Genomic DNA, 12,399 nt, shown 5'->3' with positions numbered 1-12,399 from the left:
CCCTTTCTCCTCCTAAGGATGTGTCTTGCTGCTTTTCTCCCTAAAGAGAGAGAGTGAGAGGGCTCCAGAAGCAATGATTTACCAATAGGTTTTCTTGTTGGTACCTGTAGGGGTGTGAGTGCCTGGGAAGAGCTCATTGACAGGAGCACTGGCCCTCACTGCCTCCAGGAAATCCCTTCTCTGCCACAGAAAAAGACAAAACAGCAATCCTTATTAAAGGAGAAAAAAATAAAAGTTGAAGTGAATGGCAGTAGCTCTGAAATGGAGCTGGTATTCAGGCCATGTAGGGTAAGATTATCCTGAGTCAGCTTTGAATATAGTTAGCATAGCTTCCTTGCTGTGGAATTGATTATCTGGAAGGTCTTTTACACTGGAAGCTGTAACCATAGATCTCAGCTCTTGGCAGAGTTGTAGGAATTCAGCCAGGGCATAGAGTCTGCCCTGGGCAGGAAAAAAGCCCTTGGGGTGGAAAACACCACCCAGATCCGACTGCTTGAGACCTGGCTGGGGGGATGCAGATGCTCCCCAAGCTTCCTATGGAAAATCCTACTGTGCCTGCTGTTTTTTGATGTGGTGCCCTCTGGAGATGTGCATGTGTGTGTATGGATGTGCAGAGCTTGCAGTTGCCAGAAGTGGGAAAAAAACTGGCATCTCCAGGGTCAATTTTCTTATATAAAAGTGTCTCAATTCTCTTAACCCCTATCACCTAAAAGTGGAGCCTATCACTGGAGTAAGTCAGTGAGTTTTCTCAGCCCTGCCAAGGCCTAGCATTGAAAGCAGAAACATCTGAGCTGGTAAAGGACAGCTGGTTGTAGCTTTTAATTGTAAGTAAGCAACAAATGAATTTATTTAATTTGCAGTTTTTTAAAAAAAGCTACCAAAAGCATAACTTTTACAAAATGTTAACCCAGGAAGAACGTCTCGCTGCTAAAAATCTCTCAATACAAAAGGCAGTGTATTAAAAAGTAAAACGCAATATAAAACAGTATGAGGAGAAAAAAACACTGAAGGACTCCAGCTATGCCCTCCTCAGTACCTAGGAAAAAGATCCCTACAGATCAACCCATCCCCTCTATTTTCATCCAACCACTTCCCACAGGGAAATATGGTGGTGACGCCAGTGGCCGAGTTGGTGATCTCCACCCTCTCCACCAGCCAGCCCGGGGCGAGGCCAGTGTTGTCGTGCTCGATCCGGACCTTCTTCAACTCCCCCATGTCCAACGTTTCCAGATAGAACCTGTTGGTTTTGCCTCTCTCAAAGAGGTTCCTGAACTTGTGCTTCAGGGCGCGGCGCCCCGAGTCCCCGTTGAGGCCGTAGATGGTGATGAAGATGTTGGCGTCGGTGCCCGCGCCCTTCTCGAAGCCCGTGACCACAATGGTCTCGTACTTGACTGGCACCAGGCTCCTGGCCTTGCTGGCAAAGCTCTCCGTGACCTTGGCACACTCGAAGACTTTGTAGTCCCTCCTCTTGTACCGCAGGGGGATCTTCACGTTGCACCTGAAGAAGTACCTGCCGCGGGGGAGGACGTGGCGGGTGGGTTAATGGCGTGGAGGAATGTGGGGAAAACTCTTTTTCTGACTCAGAGATGGGGCTCCTGTGGGGAGTTTTCACAAAATCACTAGGTTGGAAGAGACCTTTAAGATCATTGAGTCCAACCCAGCCCAAACATCTCAACTAAACCATGGCACTGAGTGCTGTTGGAGTATCCCTTTTTCTGACCCAGAGATGGGGCTCCTGAGAGGTGTTTTAAAGACTCTTATTCCATTTTCAATCTCATGAGAAGGGTGAGATGGTACAGATGCTACAGATTCACACCATCACAACCAGAAGCCAAACTATTTCCTAATTATAATATATTATAAGTGGTTTTTTTTGGCCTATCAACTTTTGCCACACAATGCTGCTAATGCTTCTGAGCTAATGATTTAAAAATACCCCACGTGGGTTTGGTACAATACAAATGAAACTACTTTCATAGTTCTATTTCTCCAAGATATCTGGTCTATTTGCAAGATCATAATTTGAAACTTGTTTCTAGCTCAATTTCTTTTTCAACAATGTCTATTCCATGGCCCTTCTGAGTCAGCACACCTCATCTCAAAGTTTGCATAGAGGTGCACAGGACTATGGGAGCCTTCCCTCAGGCTCTGAGAACTCTCTACAAATCCATTTCCCATAGACGGCCACTTTGTGGGGCAAATGTTAGAGAGTTGTAGAATTGTTTATGTTTATGTTGTTTATGTTGAAAAAGCCTTCTAAGATCATTGATCAAACTGCTAAGCAATGCAAAGGTCACCACTGATCCATGTTCAAAAGTGCCACATCCACATGGCTTTTAAACCCCTCCAGGGATGGGGACTCCACCACTGCTCAGAGCAGCTGTGCCAGGGCTGGACAGCTCCTTGGGTGAAGAAAATTTTCCCTAATATCCAATCTAACCTTTCCCTGGCCCAGCCTGAGGCCGTTCCCTCTCCTCCTGTCCCTGTTCCCTGGGAGCACAGCCCGACCCCCCCGGCTGTCCCCTCCTGTCAGGGACTTGTGCAGAGCCACAAGGTCCCCCCTGAGCCTCCTTTTCTCCAGGCTCAGCCCCTTCCCAGCTCCCTCAGCCTCTCCTGGGGCTCCAGACCCTTCCCCAGCTCCCTCAGCCTCTCCTGGGGCTCCAGACCCTTCCCCAGCTCCCTCAGCCTCTCCTGGGGCTCCAGACCCTTCCCCAGCTCCGTTCCCTGCCCTGGACACGCTCCAGCCCCTCGGGGTCTCTCTTGTCCTGAGGGGCCCAGAGCTGTCCCCAGCACTGGAGGGGATGGGCCCTGCCCTGGGGCTGTGGCCACGTTGTTGGTACAACCAAGGAGCCAGCAAGTTAGGGAGTGTGCATTCTACTTAACTGCCCAATATTAATGTTGTTTCAGCATTTTTCCCTCTATGTACCAGAACTCAAATAGTTCTCTAGAAAAAGAGTCACAATGGAACTTTGCAACTGGAAAAATCTGACCTCTCCACAAACAGCTACAGACACACTGCGCATGGGAAGGATCTGCATGGCTCTTGCCACCTCTTTAGCCTGTGCAATGGCATGTTCATTTCCAGACCCACCAAGGCAGGACAAGCAGTCAGACCCAGAGCTACAGCAGGAAAAAGGTATAAAAAAAAGGAGCGGGACAGATGGAGGAGGCTTAAATCTCCCCTTTCCTTTCTAGATCACCCATCTCATCCTTAGCAGGAGAGAAAAAAAGGTCAGAACACAGAAATGATAGGTACCAGATGCCGACAGCCCTTGTCTGTGCAGTGCTGTCTCTGGTGATGTGCGGGGAACACTGAGCACATCCATAAATTACCTCGTGGCTGGCACTCAGCCAGGGGCTGGAGCACTCCACCTTTAATGATGTATTTCATTCCCAATGATGCAGATCAGTTCCAAATGAGCTTTTCCCCCTTCCCCCACCTTCACTGAAGTGCAGCAGGTCCTCCTGAATGGAGTGTGGTTGGATTGCAGTGCGAGTGCGTGTGTGAAATAAACACCTGGAGGAAAGGTTACTGTGGCTCCAGCTGTATGGTGTTTCTTAAGCACTTCCTGTACTCTTGGCAGCCAAAGAGAAGAGCTCAATCCCTGGAAAGAAGCTTTGTAGATGAGAAATTCTACAGGGGGACAAAATTTTGTTCCAGGGGGAACAGAATTTTAGGCCCAGGGACAGAAAAACTGCATGAGAGTGTGATGAAAGGGATGCCCAATGCTTCAGATTGATTTCCTCAGCTGTGTATTATCTCATAATCTGGAAATATAATGGTGCATGCCAATCTTCATAAGGGGCAAAAAGAAAAAAAAGGTGACCTCTGTACCCCTGGAATGTGCGAGGAAAATCTTTAAATACAATCTTTTTACACACTAAGAAATCCTACCAAAAGGAAAAATCCTGGTATAATTCAAAACTATTGCTGCAACAATCTTGTAACTCTTAATTTGGTCTTTGTCTTATCTGGGTAGTTTTTTTTTTGATATTTGGGGTGGGTAATACCTTAAGTGAGAACTTGTTCTCATGGTGCAAGCTCTCTAGTTGTTCATGTGCACAGCAAACACCACTGTGAAGTGCTGCATCTGCAGGACTGGAGCCCTGCTCCAGTGCAAGGACAGACTGCAGGCTCTACCCGTACCTTCTGGCTGTCCTCTTTAATTTAAAAAAATCTTTAAAAAGTGAGATTTTATGAGGAAAGCCTTTGGCCCCTTCATAGCACACTGTCCCAGCAGTTTCAGCCTGCTCTCAGTGAGTTCAGTGCACGGATCTGATTGCACAGCTGGACTTCGAGGGTTCCAGGCTTTTCCCCACCAGGAGAAAAGAACATGTTTTAGTATGCAATTGACTGAGTTTTCATTCAGCAAATATTATTAAGGCTCTTCAGCTGGCTGATTAATTTGCTAGGAGAGACTCTTAGCTTCTAAAAAAAAAAAAACCCACCACTTCAAGGATTTCTTCTTAAACACTCAATTGTCTCAGCTGGAACAAACTCCTTGTAGTTAAATTCTTTAGCAGCAATGGAAATATCGCCAAGAACAGAAGGAATCTGCAATTAATGTTTGTGGATTGTTTTATTAAAATGCAGATTTTTTTCTGCAAATGGGTGATCTCCTCTGTTCCTGCTCAGTCCTTGTGGAATCTGCTTCCCTTCCAAAGATGGGACTCAGATCAAAGTGTGCATGACCTGACCATGCTCAAGGCTCTTCAGGTATGTTTCAGCTGCAGGATTACAACCTTTCCAGTCATGTGTGGCCTTTTGGACCAGACCAGAAGGATCTCTTATCCAAACTGGTCTGAATCAGAGGCTTAGACTTTGTCATACTCACATTTCTAGGAACTCTTTCACAAGGCTTACTTAAAGACCAGTCTGTGGAGAGTATCCGACAGACTCCTTGAATTTCAGCCACTCTGGTAATTTTCCAAAAGGTGAGAAACCAATCACCAGGATGAATCACCAATTCAACCTGGCTGTGAGATTCACCCCAGCCAACTTGTTTGTAAAGTTACCTGCACATGCAAATACCCTCTCTAAAAACCCAGAAATTGCACAGGTAAGTCAGACAAAGACATTCTGGACCTGATACATAACAGAAAAGAAGACTTTCTGTTATTTCTTAAGCCTGAGATGCTCCAGGAGGATGTGTGCAGAGCTGCCCAGCTCCCCCCTGCCCTCCCAGGGCAGGTCCTTGCAGGTGAGAAGGCACTTACTTGTTGGAAAGCTCCATCTCTGTCACAATAATCTCCTGGACATGCCAGAAGACATCAGCTTTTGCAGATGACTTCTTCCCATCTTTTGGGCAGTGACCAACACAGATGGCTGCAATATCCCCAACATTCTTTGAAGAAAACTGGAATGTGTCTGTTGCTCCCCTGCAGGAAACAGGGAGCAGTTTCAGCATCCTGGAGGCTGCCAGTGACTTGCCTCATATGGACATTAAGTAATTTGCACATGGCTATGGAAGATAGAAGATAAGCCTTCATTTACAGTCATTTGATTTAACCTACAATCATTCAACACAAAGTATAATTTCCATATTTAAATTTAGTATTTTCCCTGATTAGGGGTGACACTTGAAATTGTTGCCACTAGGACTTTCTAGGATAAACTTGAGCTGTTCCACATACAAAATCAATTTGCCTCATTATAGATAAAGCTAAAGAATGACTAATTTCCCCTCCAGCACTTATTCATTCATTCTTGACAGATACTGTATCTGTTACACATCTACCCACCATAGCTGTTATAAATTTGCTGGTTGAGCCACCCTTCCTGAAGCTAGGATTGAAAATAGTTCTGAGAAACAATTAAATCACAGAATCTCAGAATGATTTGGGTTGGAAAGGACCCTAAAGATCATCTAATTCCAAACCCCTGCCATGAGCAGGCATGATAGGTTTCTGTCAAAGTGTTGACTGGATCCCTGTTGTGTTCTCTGAGTATCTGTTGGGTTTATTTCCTTGGACTTGCTCCTTGGTCCCTCTGAGCACAGGCTGTGCCTAATGAACAGTGGTGTCTAACTCTTCCATAGGCACCATCAGCTCAAGAAGCTCCTTCTGATCTTCCATATTTCATGTGATGTCTCAGACAGCCATACTACATTCCACACAACCCATAATTTCACCTTCCTTCACCAGGAAAAAAACTTTCCTCCCTTCAAAGCAACAGAACATCAGCAGCACATCAGTGACTTTGGTGAGGCCCCCATCTCCTGAGGGTGTGCTGTGCCCTTAAACAAGCAGAAGACTCTGCTCACACCTGAAACACTTTGTCCCCACGTGGGAGAAGAAATATGGCCCACGTTCCATGGGTGTGCCTGCAGCAGGAGGCTGATTCCTGCCTCTCCTCACACCACACTGATCTCCCAGCCTTTCCCCCCCCCGGTTCTGTCTGCAAAGTCAAATCCGAGCAGCTCTGACAACATCTAGCCTCCAACTATTATTACTTTCTCTCTGATTCCCACTGCCAGTGAGATGCTGTAAAAGCAGCTAAAACCACCTCCAGCTTCCTTCTGCTCCTCCCAGCTCAAAAAACCTCACAGCCTCCCTGGGGGGCTGCCAGGATCCTCTTTGTGTGCACTGATACAAAAGGACACACACACACATATATACATGCAACTTCTACATTTCCTTTTACCAAATGCCTTTTTTTTTCCTTGTCATTCTAAAACCTACTCTGTGCCTGCCCACCAGAAACTCATTTGATATCTTCCCTGTAATTCAAGTGGGAAGCCATCCAGCTTTTTGGAAGGGGGGAGAGATGCAGCATGGCACAAACACAGCTCCCCATGGCAAGAAGAGGTGGCATTTGTGGAGGACACACAATGGATGGGGAGTTCCTGTGGCCCACCACCCTGTTTACCACCTTTCAAATCTCCTTTTCTTGGAGGAGTTTTCCATGAGGAATTCCTTTGAGCGGCCCATCTTCCCTTCTAGGATGATCCAGATGTTTTCCTTGGTATCTGCATCCTCTCTGTCGCTGGTCACTGTGACAATCTCGTAGACTTTAAAGCATAATTAGCACACACGTTAAACAGAAAAGGAGGAGCAGATGGCCTGCAAGATCTCTTCATTTGGCTGTCACTTTGCTTAAAAACCGTTTTCCTAATATTTATCGCAGCCCACAAGGCAGCAAGCATTTGCAAAATAAGGGTAGAAACACGCTGAAATCTGTGGGACTTCTGACTTCTAAGTGGTTTGGGATAGAATACACGAAAAATATGATTCCTATTCGATTGGGCAGCAAGAATAGATGGAGTTATTCTTAGAATCATAGAATATTCTGTGTTGGAGGGACCCACAAGGATTGAGGTCCATCTTGAACAAACTGTGTCCAGCTCCATGCTGTGCTAAGCACTTAATCTGAAACACAGCCCAAATCCTCCACATTTTCTTTTCATTCTTTCTTTTTATTTTGCTTTGTGCCACTGTTCCTAGCAGAGTGAGGGTGTCCATGCACCCACCAGGATGAGCTCAGATGCTGTGGTGGCCTACAAGTACCCAAAATGGCCCTCACAAGGCTGACATTTTTTCAGGGGCAGAGCACAATCACAGTGAAGTGATGTGATCATTGCCTCCCCAGGCTTCTCCTGAAGAAGAGCACTGGTGCTGTAGCTCTTGAGGTGGACTCTGCACATTGTTAGTGTGGTTAAGTAACACTAAAGTAACACTAAAGTACAACACTCTTGTTGGCTGAGTCACCCTCCACATCAGACACCAGTGTAATTACCTTGGGGCCCACTGGGATTACCCAGAGCAGATCCAGGGCCATGGGCTGTTAAGCTCAGCTGTCATGTTCAGCTGGGACACTTAAGCTCACAGCCCAGAACCAGCTAAGGAGGGAGCTGGAGCAATGTTACTTACCAAGCTTTAAGGACTGAACTCATTTTCCACCTCAAAGACTCAAGCACATTACCTCTAATGAGATCATATCCATGTGTTCTCATGGCTTACTGATGGACTGAACCACTGCAGATGGGCCCCTCTTAGGTTTCAACCCTGAATGGGATCTTTTTCTTCCTCACAAAGCCTGTTTTGTTTCTTTCTTACAGCAGTTCTGCACTCTTGAACTAAAGCATACATGAAATAACCCCCAAAGCCTACATGGGAACCTCCAGCTTGCAGGAGATGAGGTCCTGTGACCTCTGAGGTGGCTCAGGAAATGGCAGAAGAGCACTCCCAACTCACCAGTCCGTTCCTTCAGTTCCAGGATGTCGTTGTTGGCACAGGCCAGCTCCCTGATGAGCTGCCCATCATCCTCACCCTTAGCCAGCCAGCGATCACACTGGAAGCGAAAGGTCTTGTCCATGGCAGAGTCCATCACATCAATGTATTCCAAGTGCCAGCCTGGGGCAATTCCTAGTAAAAAAAAAAAAGGGGGTTGTATGTTTGCACATAGGAGGTGAGGTACCTTTCCTTGGTAGCTCCAAGTTGTTGCTGTAAATCATAGAATCAGTGGTTTAGGTTGGAACCTTTAAAGGTCAACTCTCCTGCCATGGGCAGGGACACCTTCCACTATCCCAGGTTGCTCCAAGCCCTGTCCAACCTGGGCTTGGGCACTGCCAGGGATGAGGCAGCCACAGCTTCTCTGAGCAATCTGTGCCATAGCCTCACCACCCTCATTGTAAAAAAAATTTCTTCCTTTATTTATCTAATCTAAATTGACACTCTTCTAGTTTCAAACCACTCCCAAACTTTCGTCCCCATCTTTCTTACAAACATTAAGGCAGGGGCTCTAAGGTCTTCTCTTTGGATTTGAAGTCAGAATATAAAGTACAACTCCCTCCTTCAGCCCTGCCATCCAGCACATACAAGGAAACTACCCATCCTTACCAGGCAATGAGGGCAAATTCATGAGTGCTGGGACAGAATGTGAAAACAGAATAAAGTGATGGATGTTCCAGCATGGATGACCAAACCACTTTACATTTCCCTTGGGGCCTTCTGAGGAGCCACAGCACCTTTTGAGCTTGCTACTTTGTTTGTTCAGTTTGGGTTTTTTTCCCCCATTGCAAAAGCAGCTTGAAAACGAAGAAAAACAGCATTTGAGAATGTTTTCCTGATTTCTTTGTTAAAATCACAGGAGTACTTGTTGACCTCAGTGGGGACGGGAGGTTCTGACAGTTTTACTTTCAAGTCCTGCTATTAGTCAGACAAAAAAAAGGTTATGTTCATGATGAGACATCTCTGTTCACTTATTATGTACATCCTGGAGAGATTAAACAGCTCTTGCTCTTCCAGGAATTCACTGCCGTGTGCCTATTTTCTTTGTCTGCAGAAATTAATCCTCATTATCTTTGAATAGAAAATGATGGCACATTTTTGAGTTATGTCAACAAGTCGCCTTTCTCTTGTGGACTGTGAGCCTCCACACCATGTGCTGGCAGTCCTTTACCAGCCTCTCACCACTGTTGTTTTGTACTTCCTGAACTTTCTCCAAGTTAAGAAATTCAGCTCTGCACTAGGCAGCACAGACCTCACCAACACCACCATTCAGCCCTTAAATTTCAGGGGCACAGAGCTGCAAAGTCATTGTGCCTGGAAGGTTCATCTGCAGAACATCTTGCTTAGAGCAAACTCACCTAAAGCAGGTTCCCCAGGACTGTGTGTGGCCAAGTTTTTAATGTCTCCAAGGATGGAGATTCCACAGTCTCTCTGGGTGGCCTGTGCCAGAGTTTGATTACCCATGCAGAGGAAAAAAAACTTTCTTTTCTTATTTTAAATGGAATTTCCTGTATTTCAGTTTGAACCCACTTGTTCTTGTCCTGTCACCGGACACTGGTGAGAAAAGTTTAGTTCCATCTGCTTTAATTTTACAGGGTGTCCAGAGCAGCTGTGGCTGCCCCTGGATCCCTGGAATTGTCCAAAGCCAGTCTGGATGAGGCTTGGAGCAACCTGGAACAGTGGAAGGTGTCCCTACCCATAGCAGGGTTTGGAACACAATTGTCTCTAAGGTCTCTTTCAACCTGAACCATCATGTGATCCTACAATTCTGTGAAGTTTTCCAGGGCTCCCACTGTGATTTAACTGGAGCAACTTGCTCTTTGGGGCTGTTTTGGAAATTTATTCTACACATGTTGGCAGTGTCAGCTGTTAATCTTTTGGTAGGATCTTTTCCATTTAAGTTCAATGAACGTCTCTGCAGGATATTCAGGAGGCTGCTCTGCTTCCATCAAAACTTCAGTGACAGTGCAGCATGAAAGAAAGAAAACATGTCTTCCCTCTGCAATGAGAGATGTCAATGCCTGCAGACCAGGATGGAATAAATTGTTGATCTCAGCCCAGCTGCCAGCAGTGAACAGGATGATGGGGTCAGGATCAGTGCTAAGCAGCAGTACCAGAATGGAGACTGGCTGAGATGCACATGCCCTTCCTCCCTCTTCTCCAGCCTGGTGCCTACAGCCACACTCACCAAGAAGCTGCAACAAAACCCTGCTCTCTTATCAGAGGCAGAGATGGGACAGACCTGACTTTCCTGCAGATGTTGGAGTTGAGGACAAAGCCAGCTCCTCCCCATGAAGATGCTTTTATCAGCTCTGGGCTATTTAAAGAGCAAGTGCCTGAGCTCTGTCAGGGATCAGCACTGAAAAGCAAATGCCAACAGGGTGTCTCTCACAGCACAGGGGTACATAAATCAAGGAGCTGGATGGACAGTCTTAAAAAAATGGTACAACTGCCCCTAAACATCCTCCTGTCTGCTTTAAAGAAAATATATTTCTCTTCCCTCTCACTAAAATTTGTCTTTTTCTCATTTTCATTCATTAAGTTAGATTATGAATCTACAAGAATCCCTAAGTGCTCTTCATTTCTAGGAGAAATAAGGAATGTCCACCCCAAGTGAAAGCTGTACTGGATATGCCCATAGCAGCCTATCTCCCCACCCTGTCCATGTCCCATGGTGTCAGGAGTGGTGTCACATCAAGGGTTTCATTGCCACAGCTTTAAATACCATTTAAAAGCTAATCTGGAAGGGTTGGCTCATGTCTGAAAAATGCATCCTGCTCTACCAGAAAAGTTATTGTTTTTCTTTTATTTCAGACTGCAAAAGTATGTATAAAATTCCTTTTTGCATTGGTATGGAAAAGAAAATGGAAAGGCCAGTGATGCACAGAGTCTAAATGTGAGAGTTTCCCTGTGCTGGGCTGGCTCTGTGTGCTGTGCATCACGTCAGCAGAAGGAGAACAAATCATGTTTGCAGAACTACTTTCCAGGTCATGAAATCCTGGTTTCAGGCTGTTATCCTGTTTACCCCTTGTGTTCCTCTGTGACTTTTGCAATGGGCTCAGGGACTCTACAGCACATAAGCAGTGTTAGGAAAGGAAACTCCTACCCCAAATCCTCAGCCCAAGCTGGTTTATAGAGCAGCATAAGTGAAAGAGGAAGAGGAGCCAGAAAGATGATGTGAACATAAGAGAGTGAAAGGACTTTCCCAAATGCTGACCACTGCTCACACAGCCTGGCTGCAAGGAGAAGCTGAAGGATCTCTGCAGCAATGGCTCACCAGCCTTTTCTGTCCCTGATTCTGATCCAGAGAGAGTCAGAGCTGCTCTATCACTCAGCTTTGGGTGCTTGCAGAAAAACCAGAGCAGACCTGCTGGTATCCTGTTGGCACCTCAAGCAACAGCACCAGGAAAACAAGGGCTCAGGAAAACAGCAGCTGCACAAATTTCTGCTGTGACCACAGCACAAAACAGGACCATTACATCGACCTCCATTAATGTTTTGGGGCAGAAGGGAAGAAATAGCATGTATCTGAGTAGTTCCTGCCCAGTTATTCAGCCCTTGGTCTTTAAAATAATTTGGTGAGCACTGTGCCTTTGTGAAAGGTCCCCTACCACCAAAGCAAGTGTTCAACATTTGTAACAAAAGGTATTTCACCCCAGGCCTCATTTTGCAGCCATTGAAATCCCCAGCAACAAACCTGCCTTAATAAAACCCATGGCAATGCCACATAGGCTCCTTAATGGTCTGCAGCTGGAAGTGACATTTTCAATAGCATGCAAAACATTTCAAATGTAATTAGAGGAAGAGAAGAGCTTTGGGGAAAAAAGAATCACTTTGCTTGCTTGACTCTGTATAATTTACTGTGATGTAGGGAAATGTATTCTGTAAATGTCCTTATCCAAAAGAGCAGTTATTTATCCCATTTATCCTCTCTCCTAAAAGGATCCAAGCTGACCACTGGGTGATACTGGGCAAGGACTCCCTGTGTAGACCTGAAAGGCCCTCACAGGACCTTCTTTCCTTTTCCCCAGGTGATGCTGGAAGTCTGTGCTTCCCTGACATCAGACAGGTTGGATTGTAAGCTCCTTGTCACCCATTTCTGCAGTGATTAGCACAATTGAGCCTGACTGTGGAAGCGGTAGATGAAACACAGATAATGACATTACTGCT

The 12,399-nt window shown here is 45.9% G+C and overlaps 1 protein-coding gene across 1 annotated transcript in view; it reads right to left on the bottom strand.

The window, feature by feature from the left end:
- Positions 1–1,029: 1,029 nt before the first annotated feature.
- The window catches only part of LOXHD1 (lipoxygenase homology PLAT domains 1), a gene marked incomplete at both ends in the record, with an annotated part of 189,042 nt that continues 177,672 nt past the window's right edge, over positions 1,030–12,399 (bottom strand). Inside the window, 4 exons of the mRNA XM_083883544.1 lie at positions 1,030–1,510; positions 5,218–5,379; positions 6,872–7,010; positions 8,194–8,364. Of these exons, the coding sequence (XP_083739670.1) occupies positions 1,030–1,510; positions 5,218–5,379; positions 6,872–7,010; positions 8,194–8,364 (953 nt within the window). The remainder of the gene's footprint in view (positions 1,511–5,217; positions 5,380–6,871; positions 7,011–8,193; positions 8,365–12,399) is intronic.

This window comes from Zosterops lateralis (genome assembly GCF_965231275.1).
Source record: "Zosterops lateralis genome assembly, chromosome: Z".
NCBI lineage: Eukaryota > Metazoa > Chordata > Aves > Passeriformes > Zosteropidae > Zosterops > Zosterops lateralis.
This window is presented reverse-complemented; position numbering and strand designations above follow the sequence as displayed.